At 36.7% G+C, this 18,377-nt stretch overlaps 2 protein-coding genes across 7 annotated transcripts in view; one reads left to right on the top strand and one right to left on the bottom strand.

Moving 5' to 3' along the window:
* LOC5564176 (SH2B adapter protein 2) overlaps positions 1-18,377 on the bottom strand; it is a 120,431-nt gene that overhangs the window by 1,421 nt on the left and 100,633 nt on the right. The window lies entirely within an intron of this gene.
* Positions 526-17,565, top strand: LOC110678833. Of its 2 annotated transcripts, XM_021852310.1 has the most exons (5): positions 526-791; positions 15,746-15,910; positions 16,927-17,085; positions 17,138-17,348; positions 17,412-17,565. In XM_021852310.1, exons 1-4 carry the CDS (start codon positions 729-731, stop codon positions 17,297-17,299), a joined length of 549 nt encoding a protein of 182 aa, XP_021708002.1. In that variant the 5' UTR covers positions 526-728; the 3' UTR covers positions 17,300-17,348; positions 17,412-17,565. The 2 variants fall into 2 exon arrangements, with proteins under 2 accessions (XP_021708002.1, XP_021708001.1); XM_021852309.1 differs by having other exon boundaries at positions 17,138-17,565.

Below are 18,377 nucleotides of genomic sequence, written 5' to 3'. Positions count from 1 at the left end.
ATCGCCACCACGCTTGTGCTGTATATAACAAGCGAGGTTTTTTTAAGATGCGCATACTCAGTATTTGATGCGACCGGTCTTGGGTTGATCCATGAATTGTTTCAACGATGCTTAAGGAATTCGATGAGAGTTCTCTATGGAAACTACAAAAAAATTTCAATAAATAATTCTAGGAATGCTTATTGAAATTTGTCCAAGAACATTTACAGAGTAACCTGTAAATATTGTGTAGGAGAAATGTCACGTCTTGTTGAATTATAGCTGTTGTGCGTTCATTTTCACCAATGGGAAAATTCGTCATCATTTTTTTTCGGTATTTTCCAAAACAAACAATTTGTTTTTGCTACGTATTCTAAAAATACATATGAAATAATGACGTTAAGTAACGAAATCGCATTTTAAATAAAAATACACTTGCGACATTTATGCGTTTACCGGCAGTGCAGACATATTGAAAGAATCGATTTAATCGAACTTAAATCGTGAACCTATGTAAACTCTGTCCTACATGAAAGTGTAAGTCCTATTCTGCATGCTTGATGGATAAGCTTGATATATTAATTTCATGTAAACATGTTATTTTTGTTACGCTGTGTTATCGGGTGCTAAGCGTATATTTCTATCGTTAAATTTCAAATGGCCCTAAGTCATGCAACAAAGTTTCTCATTTGAAATAAAACAACGCTGAAATATTGTGGAGCGCTCTACATTGTTCAGCTAGGTTCAACATGAATTACATATTTGTTTGGATATTAGTGCTTTTGCTGAATACTTTGGACCATGGCATCGAGGTAAGGACTGTTCATTTTTTTAAGTGGATACCTTGTGGTATCTTTTTTTTTTTAAATTTATTGATGAAATCGAAATCGTTTTTCTGTACATCCTTCAACTTCTATTAAACAATGTTATACAAATTTAAGATACAAAAACTGCTTTGGGTCAAAAACTAAAACGTTTTTCCATAAATCCCTAAAGAAAAGCTCTTATACAAGGTTATACAACGTTATTTATCGCATAACAAACATCCTCATATCTATGAACAATATATTCCACCAATCACAGTGCTCTCCTGATCGTTATTATCAGAAAAAAAATCTCCATCAAATCTGTGCTCACCGGTCGTTTTCTATAGCTAAGCAGGGCAAAACAAAAAAAAATCATAGGACCCATTTTTAAGTTACGGCGTTTTGATTGTATAAGTCCACAAATTCAAAGGAAATCTGAGATATTCAAAAGGATTTTTATTGGCCGTGATTATCAGAAGAAATAAACCATCAACATTTGGTTCAAAGTAGGTGTTTTTAGTTATTAGTATCCTCTGGGCGGAGTTTTGAATGCGAAGATCGTCGACATTTTGAGTTACGCCATTTTTGAAGTGTAACTATTAAAAATAGATTAATTAGGCATTTTAATACCGGTAAGCATAATAGAAATATTAGTAGTAGAACGCTAGTGACGCTGTTACTACAAAACTGATTTCTATTATTTTTACCTTCAGTTTAGGGTTTTCACTGTTTGTTATAAGCAGGGCTGGTAGCAAAAAGTGATGCCGAAAAAAGTTATTTTAGTGACCAGATTTGAGAAATAAGTGACTAAATAGTGACTTCCGATTCTCGTAAAAGTGACTAAAAGTGACTTGAAAATCAAAACGCAATTATTTTTTTTCAGTTCTACATCACTGTTTTACGATGAAGAAGGGAATACCCAATATGATCTACTGTAGGTAGTAGGTCTAGTAGAGTAGATACCAAATTTGGTTATTTCCAAAATTTCAAGATATTGCCACCAATTTGTTTAAAAAGAAAAATTAGCATTAACACAAATAATCCTTTTTTATCAGATTTCCAAACTTTTCAAAATTTTAAAAACATGTTTTGAAGAAGATCACCGTTTGTGTCTTTTATATCACAAAAATATTTTATTTAATAATATAAAAATTTTAAAAACAACTTGGTATACCTATTTGTGAAATCAATTTTTTTGTCATTTTACATTTACATTCAAACTCCCAAAAGATGACTTCTTTAAAAACCGCTAAAATTGAATTCATTGTAAACTGTATAGATCTAAATTTTTTCCATTACCCATATCCCATTCCATTCCATTTTCCATTAATAACTTAAGATTTGGTTTAGAAAAAATATAAGCGCATATATGAAGTTTGATCAAATATAAAATGCGCGTGAGGATACTTTCTATTAGCTTTATTTTGTGAATCTGTGTAACTAGATCAAGATTACGGAAAATATAATATTTGGCCATCAATCAATATTTCGATAGAAACGATGATAGAAGATCGAATATGATTCTTAAGACCAATGTATCATAGATGCGTCCTACGAACGCCGAGCGAAATTGAAATTTTCCATCAGCAATTTTGATGGGAGGTACGTTTGGCCGAAATGACATTTAACATAAAGACGATAGGTTTGTGAGGGCGTTCATCTGGGTTATGCTTTTAAAAAAGTTATTAGCACAAAGCACGGTGTGCTGGAACACACATATTATCGAACTTGCATGAACCTCCGATCTTTTTTCACTAAAAGTTAGCCTTGATAGTCAAAAGAAGCTTGCAGAATATTAAAAAATCTTTCATCGGCAAATAATTGGAAAAAGACGATTTTTGTATTTTTACCCTTCTCCCATATATGAGTTCATAGGAGAATATTAGAGATACACTAATATGATGACTGTTAACGGCTTAATGATCAATTTGACATATCTTTAACATGAATGAATTCTTAGATGTTTTAAATTAAGCATCATTTCCTACATACACTCACACAATATGACCAGCCCATGGTGGAATGCCGTATTTTATAAAATGGAAATTTAACTTTTCACTTCAGAAAAGCTCATACGAACGCTTTGTATGAATAATAAATGTGGCGACGATGACAAATCGATCCAACGTAGTTCAGCACTTTTATTCAAGACTTCGCACTTATGGAGGGGGCAAATTTTGCGAAATAGACACAACAATTTCAATATCCAACATGGACACATACATCGTAAAACGAGGTATCTTTGAAAATGCGGCTAACTTTGATAGTGCGGGATCCGCAACGTACTAAACAAAATAACAAAAATTATGTTATTCAGTTAAGCAAAACGAATACGAAACTAAGGGGTATCAGTGTGACACTTCACCTCTGAGCTGTTTTCGTGCCAATGGAGAGTATTTGAGGCTTTATATTCGAATATTTAAAAATGATGAGATTTTGGTACTTTCAAAACGCTCACAAACAATCTGTTTTACTATCACTATTTCATGAAACTATAATGAGTCCGGTACGTATGCTTGATGGCCTAGCTATAGTAGAACATGAATCCGGTATCAAACCTCATAGGGAAAAACAGTTTTACAATTTGGAATCATTTTCGTAATCAAAGTCACAAATTCCCATATAACATTAAAAGCCTAGAGGTATGCAACGCCTCATGTACTTTACGGGATTCATTCGATTTATACTCATTCATGTTCCAAAAACGATTGATTTATGGTGAATTCAATGTCGAAACTTGATTATCGATAGATATCTATTCAGAGATATACTTTTATACCCATTATTATCAATTTATGATGGTGTTTATCATGTTTGTTTTGACTGAAAACCGTTTTAAAGATGTTTCTTGTTCAATAAATTCTGTACTTTAATTGATAAAATCTAATCCAGTTTCTCTTTTAACACTTCAGTCGTCGCGCTGTTGTATTCTGTACAACACTGGTGGAAAAACCTCGCTCTTCGTTCCCAACAGCAGCGTGGTGGTTCTGACGGTGGCAAACCGCGCGACGACTGGAAGGTTAACATTCTCCAATCCAATTCAAACTGTGATGATGTCAAACAATAGTTTGTTTTGGATTTTCATGTGCTTATCTACTCATTATCAATGTTACCCCATTACCAAAAACTGACTTTAGATTATATGAAAAACTATAGATTCATTAAGATCGAACCGTTATGCAATCTTTCATGTGCAATCGATAACTAACAAACCAGTGCTTGTTTACAAATAAAAAATAAAATATTTAGATTTTCTCTAAAAAAAAACTATCAAAGTTACCCCGTTTGATGGTATGTATTTAGTTTTAAGTATATGAATGTAACTACACGCAGCGAACTGAACTATCGAATTACATACTTTTTGCCTTATGAAAGGTGGAACGATTATTGCAATACGAATGCTTTATGTATCGTTTTAGCATCACTCCTCATCAAGGCGTCGATAGGCGCGTGGTGTACGCTCGGGTCTATCGATCGCAAGATTCTTGGTTCGATTCCAGGTTGCCGAGTAAACGTTTTTTGTTTTCAAATTCTGGTTTCATAAGGCAAATTTGTGAATTTCAACCCGATTTCTTGTGGCGAATTTTCGTAAGGGGTTCCTATGTTTATCGATAGTTCATTTGCCTGAGTGTAGGGATACGTTAATGATGTGAGGTTTTAGCAAACGCACCCAACCAGCGGCTGCAAGATTTCCATTTAAATCTGCATGACAACTTTACAAGTATTATATAATATTGTTACTCATACAAGAAATATAAGACTATCATAGTTTTTTTTTATTTTCACATCTTACATTTTCTGTATAAACCCTGTATATGTAACGATATTTTACAATATTTGTATGCGTTCTTGTTTTGGATGTAGACATACCGTATACAGGTTTACGTAGAATCTTCCTCCATCTTTCAATCAAAACAAATGTGAATAACAAGACCAGCTAGATGTGAACACACCATACAAAATTTAAACAGTACATTGCCCTATATAATTGTATGGCGGTTTATTTTAATGGTTGCATGTAATTATACAATTGTCTGTTATCTTAAAAAAGCTTCATGTTCAATAACGAACTCCAATGATTTCAATTATTTTGTAGAATAGGAAACATTGATTGAAACTTGATAAGTTGTAGTATGTTTACCTTAATAAATTTATGTAAAAATGCGATGTCGTTAATAAACGGCATACCACCATGGGCTGGTCACCTTGTGTGAATGTAGGTAGAAATTATGCTAAATTTGAAACGTCTTGTAATCGATTCGTGATCAAGGTATATCAAATAAGTCTTTGAGCTATTGCAATGCATCAAAATTAGTGTAACTCTAATATTCTCCTATGAACTCATATATGGGAGAAGGGTAAAAATACGACTTTTTTTAATTTTTTGCCGATGAAAGATTTTTTAATATTCCGCAAGCTTTTCTTGACTATAAAGGCTAACTTTTAGTGAAAAAAGATCGGCGGTTCATGCAAGTTCCAGCACACCGTGCAAAGTTTCTGATATTTTAATCAAAATTACTAAGACACGTTCAAGATTCACTTGGTATTGGTGGTTATAGTTGGTCGAATTGTCATAAACTATATAATTAAAAATACTTTAATACCGCGCATATTATTGTCAAACATAAACTGCGTGGTTTTCTAAAAACCTCCCGCCGAAGTGAATCAAAAGTACCAAGAAGAAGATCCGACTCCCCACATTTCTTTGAAGAAAACATGCATGATTTCATGAGCGATTCAATGAAAACGATAAATTCTCAGAAGCATTTTTGTATTATGTATTAATCCATTCTCAAACAGCTTCGAAAGAGGTTCTTTCAAAATTTATTCCTAGAAAGAATAGATAATATCGTATCGTATAATCGTATAATCGTATAATAATGTGCATCCAAAATCACATAATCGTACGTCAAAAATCAGAATCGCACAAGCTGCCAAATTAAACGCTATCAATGTCAACACAAGTTGTATATAAATCCCCAATACGATTCATAAACGACAATCTGTGTTGACAACAAAACATGTAGTAAATAGTGCAACAAAGAATCGCGTAAAGTTGTATAAATTGATAAATCATATATCAATCCAGAAAGCATCGTATAGAATCGCTATAGCTAAGCAAAAATTGCCACCCAAACTTGGTATCTGCTGACGATGAGCCTCAAAGAACAACACAGTATGTGTCGCTGTACATGAAACATGTATTAATATTGGTAAATAATGACCAGTCCATTATGAAACCCTTAGTGAAACAGTGTTAAGGTGAAACATCTCTGAATCCGAAGATGGCCGTCACAATGGCCGACTTTTGACCCTACTCGCGTTTTCGAAGGCACAAAACTGGAGAAATAGTAGGCAAACTTACTTGATCTTCTTATTTTAAACTTTATGCTAGTGCACAAAGCCAAAATAAGAAGGGCACTGTTGTTGGATGCTTCCTTCGCGGGATTTGTGCCTTTGAAGTTTTAGTGCAATCTGGGAACATGATTCCAAACTGTTTCACCTTAAGGTATTAGATTTCTAATTCAAAGGTCCTGCGTTCGAGGCTTGTTGGGAACTTTTGTTTTTATTTGCATCTATATTTTGTGGCATCGTATATCTGATCGCAGAAAGTCTGAAAAAGTCGTGCCAAGTACGCATATCGCATATAGCCTCCACTTTGGTAGGTATATAGGCTTTTCATGCATTTTATACGATTGAAATTGATTCATATAGAATGATGTATAACAAAAGTTATACCAACCAAAATGTTGAGTGGGTAAATACATGCATAAGAAAAACAGAGGAAGAAAAATGCTTATACTCTACCCAAGGTCTATCCGGCCATTTTTAAAGGTTTGGTTTGTGAATAAAGACTATCCTAAGAAGTATGGATAAGTTTCTAATCCCAAATAGAACATTAAATAATTATTCTTTGTTTTGTGTTTTAGTGTTAAATATTTATATAATAGATTTTGTAAAATTTCAAAAAGATAATATGGTTTGGTTAAAAAAGACGAATTTCAAAGAAAAAGAGAATAATATGTATGCATATTTTAAAGCGTAGTGTTCGATAATAGAAGACAAATATCTAATAATACACCACAAGAGTTTTTCAGAGATTTTCAAAAATAATACTTAACATTTCAACCTTTAGTTTTACAACAATGAACTTACACAATTCTATGAAAAATAAACCTTTTTCACAAGAAAACCATGAACTAAAGTTTTGAACTGACAGGAAGTTAAATTAAAACTTAGCCTAAATAGAAAGAAAGCCGATTCGTAATTTTCTCTCGAAAATTTAGCTCAAAATAGTTGAGAAAAGTGACTTTTTGACGAAAAAAGTGACTTTAGTTCAAATGGCTTCAAAAAAGAGACTTTAAAGTGACTGGCTTAAAAAAGTGACCAAGTCACTAAAAAGTGACTCGCTACCAGCCTTGAAGTTATAAACCAATGAATTGTTTTATTTTTTAAAATTGATTTGACACTTTGAGGCCCGGTACTCAGGCTGTCAGCGCGTGGCAAACTAGATGTTGATAACACGAACAGTAGGGATTTTTTTTTAATTTCCGTACGGGTTTGGGCCGAAAACTCTCAGATTTTCATGAAACTTTTTCCACAGGCAGGGCTCATTAATATATGAATAAAAAAAAATTGAGAAAAATTCAGGGTCGCCTATTTTCCCGGAAAACTCAGTTGGAATTTTTTTGTTTTCCCCTGACACTACTTTGAAAAATCATAACCCAAGAACGAAGCATCATAGAAACAAAGTTTTTTTTTTATGAAAATGAAAAAAAAAAATTCTCAGGAATAAAAAAAAAATTAACTGGAAAAAGTTTTCCACAAAACTTTCCACCGTTGACAAAATTCGTAAAGAAAAGCCGGAAAACTATGCTCCAACTCGTGGAAAATTTTCAAAAAAATATTTTTAAGAAGGTTATTTTATAAGCTTTAATCGCTGAAATTTTTGAAATGGTATTTTTTCGTTTTTGAGTTATGGCCAATTTTGTAAAAAATGTGCAAATGTGCCATTTTGAGCCTTTTCTTTGAAAAATCATAGCTCAAGAAAGAAGCATCGTAGAAACAAAGTTTTTTTTTATGAAAATGAAAGCAAATTTTCTAAGGAATAGAAAAAAATATTAACTGAAAAAAGTTTTCCACAAAATTTTCCACCGTTGAGAAAATTCGTAAAGAAAAGCCGGGAAAACTATGTTCCAACTCGTGTAAGATTTTCAAAGAAATATTTTTGAGAACAGAATTTTATAAATTTCAATCACTGAAATTTTTAAGATGTACTAGTTTTTAATTCCTGCGTTTTGCCATAGTTTTGTGAAAAATGCCCAGATTTCTCGTACAAGTCTTATCGTTCGAAAATCATAACTGAAGATAAAAGCGTCACAGAAATATTTTTTTTTTTGTCAAATCGGAATCAAATTTTCTCAAAACTTTGAGATATTTTGAAATGGAATAAGTTTCCCATGACATTTTTCACCGTTAAGGAAAATAAATAATGATAACCCGATTAGATATTCCAACTTACAAACAAGTCATCACCCTGAACGCACCATTATGCTGAATGCTATTGTCCCCAATTTATAATTACCTTGAACGACATTGCCCCGTGATAATGTAATTCGAAGTAATTCCATTCTAGGAACTGGAACTCGAGGTTATGGTTTTCAGGTTCATGGTATCCAGGGTATTCAGAGCGGTATAATTTAAAAAAGTCCTAACTTCCAGTTTTTGTTACCGGAAAATCTTGAATTGTTCTGTGATCTGCCAATCTATAAATCATAACAAAGTTTGAATCCTACACAAATTGATGATTTATCTGTAAACTTTTATTTTTTTTTCAATCGCGAACTGTGCCTGTAAAGTTAAGACTCACCCGCTGCTATAATCAGTGAAGACAAACGAAAATAAATCATACTTTGCTATACATACTTTGCATAGGTGACAAAAATAAGCATTTAAAATTAAGCTCTGTAAGTGCTACAATTTTAAATTCCATTAAACAAATAATTAACGGATGTTCTATACTTTGCATTACTTTTTCTATTTTGAATCGCTGCTTCGTTAATTTCATTTTACTCCATACCCTGCTACTCATAACCGAAAACTCAAGTCCGAAAGTATTTTTAAGTTTTAATATACAACATGAATTGCATGTAAAATAATCTGAATCGTGCTTCATTAAACTATATTGTTGTATGAAAAACTAATATGGTTACATGATGAAATTGGCTCCGTAATGCCTTATATTTGCTTGAGCCCTGTAAAAAATCAGTCAATTGTGAAATACTTAGACGGTATGCAAGTGCAATGTGTCATTAAAAACATTTGAACGTGCTTACCGGTATTAGCATGCCTAATTAATTTATTTAAAATTAGTGATTTTAATGTTACACTTCAAAAAGGGCGTAACTCAAAATTTCGACGATCTTCTCATTCAAAACTCCGCCCAGAGGTTACAAATAACTAACAACATCTATTTTGAACCAAAATTTGGATGGTTTATTCTTTTGATAATCACGGCCAATAAAAATCCGTTTAAATATTGCGCATTTCATTCACCACTGGACTATCGCAGAAGTTTTTACAAGTGCGGGAACGCTAATAAAAGTGCGTGATTGCACCAAATCGAGTCGGTGTCTTCAGCGGGGTTATTCATCGCAGTCCAAAGAATAAGTGCTCTGAAGACACCAACATGATTCGATGCAATATCGCACTTTTATTCACATTTTCGCAATTATGAAGCCGCACTTCGCATTCCAGTAGTGACAGAAATACACAATATTTCAGATTTCCTTCGAATTTGTAGACTTACACAATCAAAAGGGCGTAACTTCGTAACTGAAATTCCATCGCACATTATTGGTCCCAAAGCCATATCTAGGAAGACAAAAATGAATGCGTCTAAACCGTCAATTTTCGATATATGGTGTCTTCGGCAAAGTTTCTCCATAGTTTTCAGACATTTTTTTCAGTAAACTTAGGGTGGCCCGCATGGTTTACGAGATCAGAATATAAACTTTTTTGCTGACGCATTTAGGCCTACGAAGTGTTCACGCTACAGTACACATATGCATCCTCCAGAGCGGAAAAGTGGGAAAAGTTGGCACGAGCCAGAGTTGCTTGCTGTCACTATCAACGCTTGATATTCGCTGATTTGTACAGGCCGACTGCCATACAATTAGAATCATTCCGTATCACATCAACATCATGCTGTCTACTCCATCACCAGTGACCAGATGGAAGACTATGGATATCACTGATGGGTCATGTTTTGCCTTAAGTTAAGCAATTAAAATGGCAAATTATCGGTACGATATTCTTGATAGTGCAGCAAACGGATTGAAACTCTGTGTTGGTCACTGAAAAACATTATTAGCGTGGGTAATTACCACGTGATCACTCATTCTGCAGTGATTGTGATCTAGAGTGCGATGTCGCATCACCGCTGTTGGTTGTCAGATCAAAGTGATATTGATAGTTCGCAGCTGATATTGATAGTTTTAATCCATCAGCCATCAGCTGATATGACTGATATTGTGCAACTCTGGCACGAGCCAAGCTCCTCGTTCAAGAGGACATGGTAACAGTGGAGATGCCAACACCAAGCCTAAGGTCGAGAAAGCCAAGAAAAAAGAACCACAGGCACAAGGCAACAGTAACCCGTGGATATAAGTCGGAAAAATAAAGAAAGGAGAAAACCGGAAACGGAGCCCAAAGAGAATGTTAAATCGAAAACAGCGAGACGTAGGAATTTAGGCGAGGACCTCGTTATCAAAACGGAGGAAGCGAAATACGCCGAGGTTCTGAAGGCGATGCGAAGCACGGAGAAGTTATCGTCATTGGGAGCAAATGTGCGGAGCATAAGGTGGACTAGGATTGGTGAAATGATGCTAGTGTGGACGCCAAGCAAAAGGGTGCAATCTATAAGCAACTGGCACAAGAAGTACTTGGTGACGAAGTTGATGTAAGATCCCTTACTGCTGAAGCGACTCTCCATTGTAAAAATCTGGATGAGGTCACCGATGCAGTGGGGGTCTCGGCTGCCCTCAAAGAGCAGTGTGACATCGACGTAGCCAGTAAGGCTACCTTAGAAAGGGCCCGCAGGGCACCCAGCTGGCGACGATCAAGCTGCCGGTCGCAGAGGCAAACAAAGCGCAGAACTTGGGCATACTCAAGGTAGGCTGGTCGGTTTGCTTCAACTGTTTCGGGAAGGGCAAGCGATTGTAAGCAAATCGCTAAGTGTCTAATATGTGTCAACAGAACAAACAACGGACACTTAATCGACGATAGGACAATACCGAATCCAAGAAGTAGTCTCTATCTCAAATGACAGTTTTGCGATAGCAAAAATCAGGCGTGTTTTATTGCAGTTGTTACGCGCCTCCAAGGTGGTCGATTGAGCAATTTTTCCACATGGCCGACAGGATGATAGCCGAACTAGCTAATCGGCACCCAGTAGTGATAGCTGGTGACTTTGATGCATGGGCAGTGGAGTGAGGTAGCCACTGCACCAACCAAAGAGGCCAAGTATTGTTGAAATCCCTGACCGCTAGGCTGACCATACGTACCGTATTTAACGGGACAGTACCGTTTTCATCCCCTCGACGGACTGTCCCGTCGTTTTATGGAAAATACTCGAATTGTCCCGTATTTTAGGAAATGGAGAATTGGCACATAATTTTCAACAAAAGTAAAAAAATAAAAATAACAACATAACAAACAGTTTTTAGAAATATTTCAGAGTTTATTGTCTTACTCTTCTATTTTACAAGTAATAATTAGTTTCTCAAACAGAGTTAAACTTGATCCGTACATGCTTCTGCTTAACTTTTTGCGTATATGAGTAAATATTTATGCCAAATTTTGGTTGCTTTCCAAAATACGGAACTTCATAAGATCATTATTCATATGATACTAAAAGGATAAAGTTTATTTCTGATACGCAATTGATTGGATTAACTGTTTAAAAAGTGGATATTTCAATAAAGTAATGAAATATTAGAAAAAATTACGTTTGAATTTGAAAAATTGAAAAGTGTAACGATTTTTTTATGGAAATTCTTAAAAAACGCTGCTTTTTGGAAATCATAGAATGAGCTTCAAGGTTCTTAAATGATTTTTATTGAATCATACAGACATGTAGCTTGGGATTGCATAATCGGGCTCTGCTACTTTCGCTCGAATGGCGGTTTCCCGAATGTCGTTCTCCTGTCGCTGATATTAATGAGATCTTATAAAAGCTAAATATGATATGCTAATGATATTCCAGAAGTAAATTTGAGATATTATTTTCGGATCTTTTATCTCTTATATCTTTCAAGTTAATATCACTTTTGTATGTCCATATCAAAATTTGCTATTACTTAGCTTTTTTCGCCTGCTCGGCTAAAGACTATTATTGTACTTTTTTGAGCTGGATTGGTTTACAAGGGAACGGGTCATTCGGGGAAATGGCTTCGGAGAAACGGGCCTTTCGGGGAACTGGAATTCGGCAAAAAGTAGCTCAATCTCATAATCTATGTCTTTTAAAATTGTCCCATTTTTGTTTTTTATTTGTCCCGTTTTTATCTGGTTGGCTTATGGTCAGCCTACTGACCGCATTAAATGTAGAGCTGGCAAATGTGGGTACAGTGAGTACCTTCTGCAGAAATGGTGCAGAATCGATTGTCGACGTGACGTTTTGTAGTCCTAACCATGAACTGGCGCGTTGATGACGGTTATACTCATAGTGATCATAAATCGATTCGCTATAGTATAATACCAGGCGGGTGGACGGCAGTGAGATGTAACTCGACCCAAGCCCGAGGCTGGAAAACAACGCGCTTCTACGGCGAAGTTTTCACTGAAGCTCTGAGGCACGAACGGAACACTCTGGACCTAAACGATGAAGAACTAGATGCTGTGATATTACGAGCGTGTGATGCTTCCATGCCTAGAACAGCCCCTCCTAGAGAGAACAGGCCGCCGGTGTACTGGTGGTGCGAATCAATTGCAAATCTTCGAGCTATCTGCCTTCAGGCTAGACGAAGAATGCGACGCGCACGCACAGAAGCACAAAGTGAAGAACGCGGTGCAGCATTCAGAGAGGTAAAGTTAGCTCTCAAAAAGGAAATTAGGAGTCAAAAACGCGCATGCTGTGATAGTCTATGCCAAAGTGCCATTTCGAGTTCGTGGGGTGCAACTCGCATCAACCTACAAGCCCATGACCCCCAGCGCCGTGTGCGGCAGATGAAGGAGAAGAAGTGGCGAGAGTGACGAACGAAGAGCTGGCAGAAGTCGTGAGATCATTCGCGTCAAACAAGGCACCGGGACCCGATGGTATCCCGAATGTTGCCTTAAAAGCGGCAGTGAATGCGGATCCGGACATGTTCACAACCACAATGCAACGCTGCAGTGATCTAGGAATCTTCCCAGATGTACGGAAGCGACAGAAATAGGTGCGGAAACTACCAGGTGACCCGTCGGCGTGTAGGTCTAGTTGACAACTAGATACGACGGGCAAGTTGTTGGAAAGGTTGATCCTCAACAGGCTAGTACCATATACGGAAGGTGCGGACGGCCTGTCTAACAACCAGTTTGATTTCAGGAAAGGTAAATCTACTCTGGACGCTACCAAGTCAGTCGTTCACTCGGTTTTCGGTTGTCACTCTGGATGTGAAAAATGCATTCAACAGCGCAAGCTGGGAAACGATAGTCCATGCACTTCACCGCCTCAAGGTACCGGTGCAGTTGTGTAAACTTCTAGAAAGTTATTTTGATCCTACCATCATTATACTGTATGACACAGAGGAGGGGCAGAATAGCGTTCGAATTAACGCTGGAGTAGGGTAACCAATATATTTTGGACCCCTATATATTTTGGACCCCCTGGCCCATTTTCCTGCAAATTTACCAGTTTAAATCGAAGCACCAACTCAATTCGCATGCCATTTGGAAAGATAGGACTATTCCGCACTTGCATCAACCGTTTGTAGATAGAAAATGTGTTTATTTTATCTGGAATTCATTTAATTTAATCGGTTCATCCATGCAACCGTTACAACACGTTACGCACAGAAATTGAAGCCGTCAGAAATTTTCCAAATGTAAACAAAAACTTTTTTCAAATTTCTGAACTAAAGGCGTATAATTTCTTCGGTTTTCCATTGTCAATCGATTGATTAGACTATGGGCAAGCATATTATACAACCAGTGTGGTGGACATTGCAGCCCAACGATAAAAAATGCAGAAGGTCCAAAATATATACTTTGAGGGTCCAAAATGTATTGGTGTGTCCAAAATAATGAAAAGCAGTGCTTCACAATTCAATTATTTTCGACGTTTTTTGAATCCTACATGACCGTATGGGCATTTGTATCTCGTAGAGGAAGTATTTCTCTACATTTTGGCATGTTCTTTGACTCGGTTACGCTGTGCAATTAATTAATTGGGACAAAAAACTAAAATCACTTCCTTAGGGGGTCCAAAATACAGTCATCCCTCCATGAGTCGATGTTCCATTACTCGATATCGACTCATGGAATCATACTAAAAACATAAAATTATGGTTACTATGATGGTCCCTTCAAACAGCTTTCCAACGAATAGCTGTTCCATGACTCGATATTTCCATGAGTCGATGGTCCCTTCAATATCGACTCATGGAGGTTTGACTGTACGACCGTTACCCTACCTCAAGGTTCAGTAGGAAGTAGAGTTGATAGCAGCGCGCTCTATTTCCATAGTTGAGGAATGGATGAAGTCTAGGAAACTAGGACTGGCCCGTCACAAGACTGAGGTGGTGGTGGTCAACAACCGCAAGTCCGAGCTTCTTCTTCATTCTGGCGTTACGTCCCCACTGCGACAGAGCCTGCTTCTGAGCTAGTGTTCTAATGAGCACTTCCACAGTTGTTAACTGAGAGCTTACTATGCCAATACCGTTTTTTTGCATGTGTATATCGTGTGACAGGTACGAAGATACTCTATGCCCTGGGAAGTCGAGAAAATTTCCATCCCGAAAAGATCCTCGACCGGTGGGATTCGAACCCACGACCCTCAGCTTGATCTTGCTGAATAGCTGCGCGTTTACCGCTACGGCTATCTGGGCCCCAACGTCCGAGCAACGGGCGCTTATCACGGTAGGTGATTGCACCATAGAGTCCAAGCGATCTCTTAGGCATCTTGGGGTACTGATCGATGACAAGTTCAGCTTCGCTAGCCACGTTGAATATGCCTGTAAAAGGGCATCTACGGCTATAGCGGCGCTATCGAAGATGATGTCTAACAGCTCTGCTATAATTGCCAGGAAATGAAAGCTCCTGGCAGGCGTGGCGCTTTTCATACTGAGATATGGAGGACCAATCTAGTCACAAGCGCTTAGAACGAGCAAAAACTTAAAGCGATTGGAAAGCCCGTATTAAGAATACCAAATGCATATCGAACGGAAGATGTTCAATGCTTCAATCAAAGAGGTACCAGAGGAGTCCGCACCGCATGTAAAGAGACAGCGCTAAGAGGTTGACAGCGGGAATGAGATAACACCACGAAAAGAAGATGGACCCATCGGCTAATACCAAATGTGTCAGATTGGTATAGAAGAAACCATGGGGAATTGAACTTTCACCTGATGCATCAGTTTTTGTCAGGACATGGTTGCTATAGGTAGTAACTGCATAGGTTCGGCAACTTCGAATCTCCTGCGTGCCCTAATTGTGGTGGTGTGAAGGAAACAGCGGAGCATGCCGTGTTCGATTGCCCGCAGTTTCATTGTTTTGAAGTCAGTTTTAAGTCCCAATTTGGTCACTATTTTTAACCATTTTAGCCCCTTACCAGCCCTGTTAGTCAAATGATGTACAGAAAACTGATGTTCGTTAATAAATTTAGTGTAGAATTTGTCCACTTTATAAATTGAACAGTCCTTACGGGCAATGTGTCGTCGCATGCCTTTTAAAAACGAACAAAAAACCTGGACTTGCATTCGCAGGCAAAGTACATTGTAGACGTTTCGCCAATCATAGAATGTGACAACGGAGCACCGTTCATCAGCGTTGATTTGGACAATTTCAATGCAATAAATCAAGAAGACGATGGCGACTTGTTTTACAATGGAAGTATCACCTTTCTGAAAGTTTTTCGCTCGCCATGGAAGGTTGTATATCATATTTATTGGCACCCAGATTTATGATTAACTTTCTTATGTGAATGCACCTACACTCCCGTGCAAAAGTTTGGGTTCACCCCCTAAAAACATACAAAAGTGTTCCGTCCATATCTCTGTGATTACACGTCCAATTGAAACTCTTTAAGCCGCATTCAAAAGGCAAAGAGTTATTCTTACTTCGTATGTATTTTTCCAAAACCATTTTTTGAATTTTGTGTACTAAATTTTTACTTAAAGTTGTGACATTTTTCAAAAAACACACTGAAAAATCATATCTAATTTCCTCAGCATTGGATCGACCAAAATTTTAAATCAAAGTGTCATTAGAATCGTAATCTTATATTCTTTGAAGAGACCCCACGAAATTTTGGCGGAAAAATCTGGAAAGTATTCAAAATCAATGAAACAGTCAGTCAAGTCATCGTGCAAAAGTTTGGGTACACCTAAGCCGCACGCACATCATTTTTGTCAATATCTCTGCCATTTTTCAACCGTTTTTAATATTTTAAAGCTTTTTTAAGCGCAAATAATGGCGCGTACATGATTGATTTGAGATTTCACAGATTTAAGTAAGTTCAGGTGAACCCAAACTTTTGCACGATACACCATACTGAGGGGTGAACCCAAACTTTTGCACGATGACTTGACTTACTGTTTCATTGATTTTGAATACTTTCCAGATTTTTCCGCAAAAATTTCGTGGGGTCTCTTCAAAGAATATAAGATTACGATTCTAATGACACTTTGATTTAAAATTTTGGTCGATCCAATGCTGAGGAAATTAGATAGGATTTTTCAGTGTGTTTTTTGAAAAATGTCACAACTTTAAGTAAAAATTTAGTAAACAAAATTCAAAAAATGCTTTTGGAAAAAAAAAACATACGAAGTAAGAATAACTCTTTGCCTTTCAAATGCGACTTAAAGAGTTTCAAGAGGACGTGTAATCACAGAGATATGGACAGAACACTTATGCACGGAACCCAAACTTATGCACGGGAGTGTAGTTCAGGCTTACGTCGAAACGCCTGGAGCGTGGAACTTGGCAACCGGGAATGGTCAGCAAAGAGTATCCCGATTTGTGTACTGCTATGAAGAATCCGTTTGAAACTGGGCTGTACAAAGTCACACAAAAGATAACGAAGAACTGTCCGTTTGAAGCAGGGGTACGGATGATACAGCATTAATTGAATCGTAATTCATAGTTTTTTTTTGCAGTATGTACAAATATTTGATATGGTGGATATTGGAACTTTTGGTATGGACATTCCGCCTTCGTTCGCCGGGGAGTGGAAATTCTACGTGGATATGTGGATTCCTCGAGGTTTCCGAGTGGATCATGAGTGTTACGCATTCCCAGCTACAATATTAGAGGCCTGATCCTAGCAGAAGAAATGCCAACAACTATCTTGTCATAGAGAAAACATAGGTAAATGAAATCTTCATGAACACCCATTGTCACGTTTGACAAGATTCAAGATAATGATTTTAGAGTTATGATCATTGTATTACATCCACCTGGGAACACGGATATTTTATCGAATGGTGTTAGGACAGGGTGGGAGGTTAAGCAGAACTGGAAGCGACTAAATGTCTTGAAAATATACTAATATTTAGATAAATACCTTAAAGAATTCAACCTGAAACTCCTCCAACTGTTATTTCAAGAACTTTTTAAGAAAAGCCTTAGTCCTCCAGGAATTTGTCCAATTATTCTACCATCGTTTTCTCGAGAATTTCACCAAGATTCCGGTTTAGAACAACTTTAAGAATTCAACCATTTTCATTAGGGATTTTCGAAAATGCACTACAAAATTGCAGGGCTGTTAGCAGGTCTCTTAAAAGTCTCTATTTGTAATGGGTCTCTAAAATCTCTTTTTCACCTAAATTGGTCTTTAAAGTCACTATTTTCCTCTTTCTTTTTGTAGTGTATCCCGACAGAGAATCTTATTCGTTTATTCTCAAGATTCTTCGAGGAAAAGTTACGAAAATTCTTTTAATGAGAGATCTTCTGGAATACTTTCAGGAACTCCTCCAGGCATCCCTACATAAATGTCTCACAAAGTTTCCTATAAATTTGTCAATAAATTCCTCCAGAGATTTTTTTAAGAATGATTAAAGGAATTTATAAAGTAATTCTAGATTAAAGAAATTTCCCAAAATAAACGAATAGTTAATTAATTATGACTAAAAACTTTTTTCTTTCAAATTAAAGGTATCTTCAAAAATGAATATATCTAGAAGAAATATCTAGAAAAAAATTGGTGATTTTTGTTTTGTGCCACGAAAATTAAGAATGTTATCAAATGATCTGAAATGGCTTTTAGTCATCAGTCAGATATGTAACATATAGTCGATCCGATCTTAAGAAAAAAAGATCGTTTCCCTTAAAATGGGATTCAGATGTATGGGTACTAGTGTGGGACGAAATTTAGCTTCTCGCTCCAGTCCACTTTTT

Source organism: Aedes aegypti, chromosome 3, assembly GCF_002204515.2.
Source record: "Aedes aegypti strain LVP_AGWG chromosome 3, AaegL5.0 Primary Assembly, whole genome shotgun sequence".
Classification (NCBI taxonomy): domain Eukaryota; kingdom Metazoa; phylum Arthropoda; class Insecta; order Diptera; family Culicidae; genus Aedes; species Aedes aegypti.
The sequence above is the reverse complement of the archived record's forward strand: the minus strand, read 5'-3'. Positions and strand labels throughout refer to the sequence as shown.

What these genes read in the sequence shown, in the direction of transcription:
- LOC110678833 (XM_021852310.1), top strand. Translation starts at nt 729, where the DNA reads ATGAATTACATATTTGTTTGGATATTAGTGCTTTTGCTGAATACTTTG. An exon ending in TTTTTCGCTCGCCATGGAAG is followed by an intron (nt 15,911 to 16,926) that starts GTTGTATATCAT and finishes ACGGGAGTGTAG; the next exon opens with TTCAGGCTTACGTCGAAACG. An exon ending in ACTGTCCGTTTGAAGCAGGG is followed by an intron (nt 17,086 to 17,137) that starts GTACGGATGATA and finishes TTTTTTTTGCAG; the next exon opens with TATGTACAAATATTTGATAT.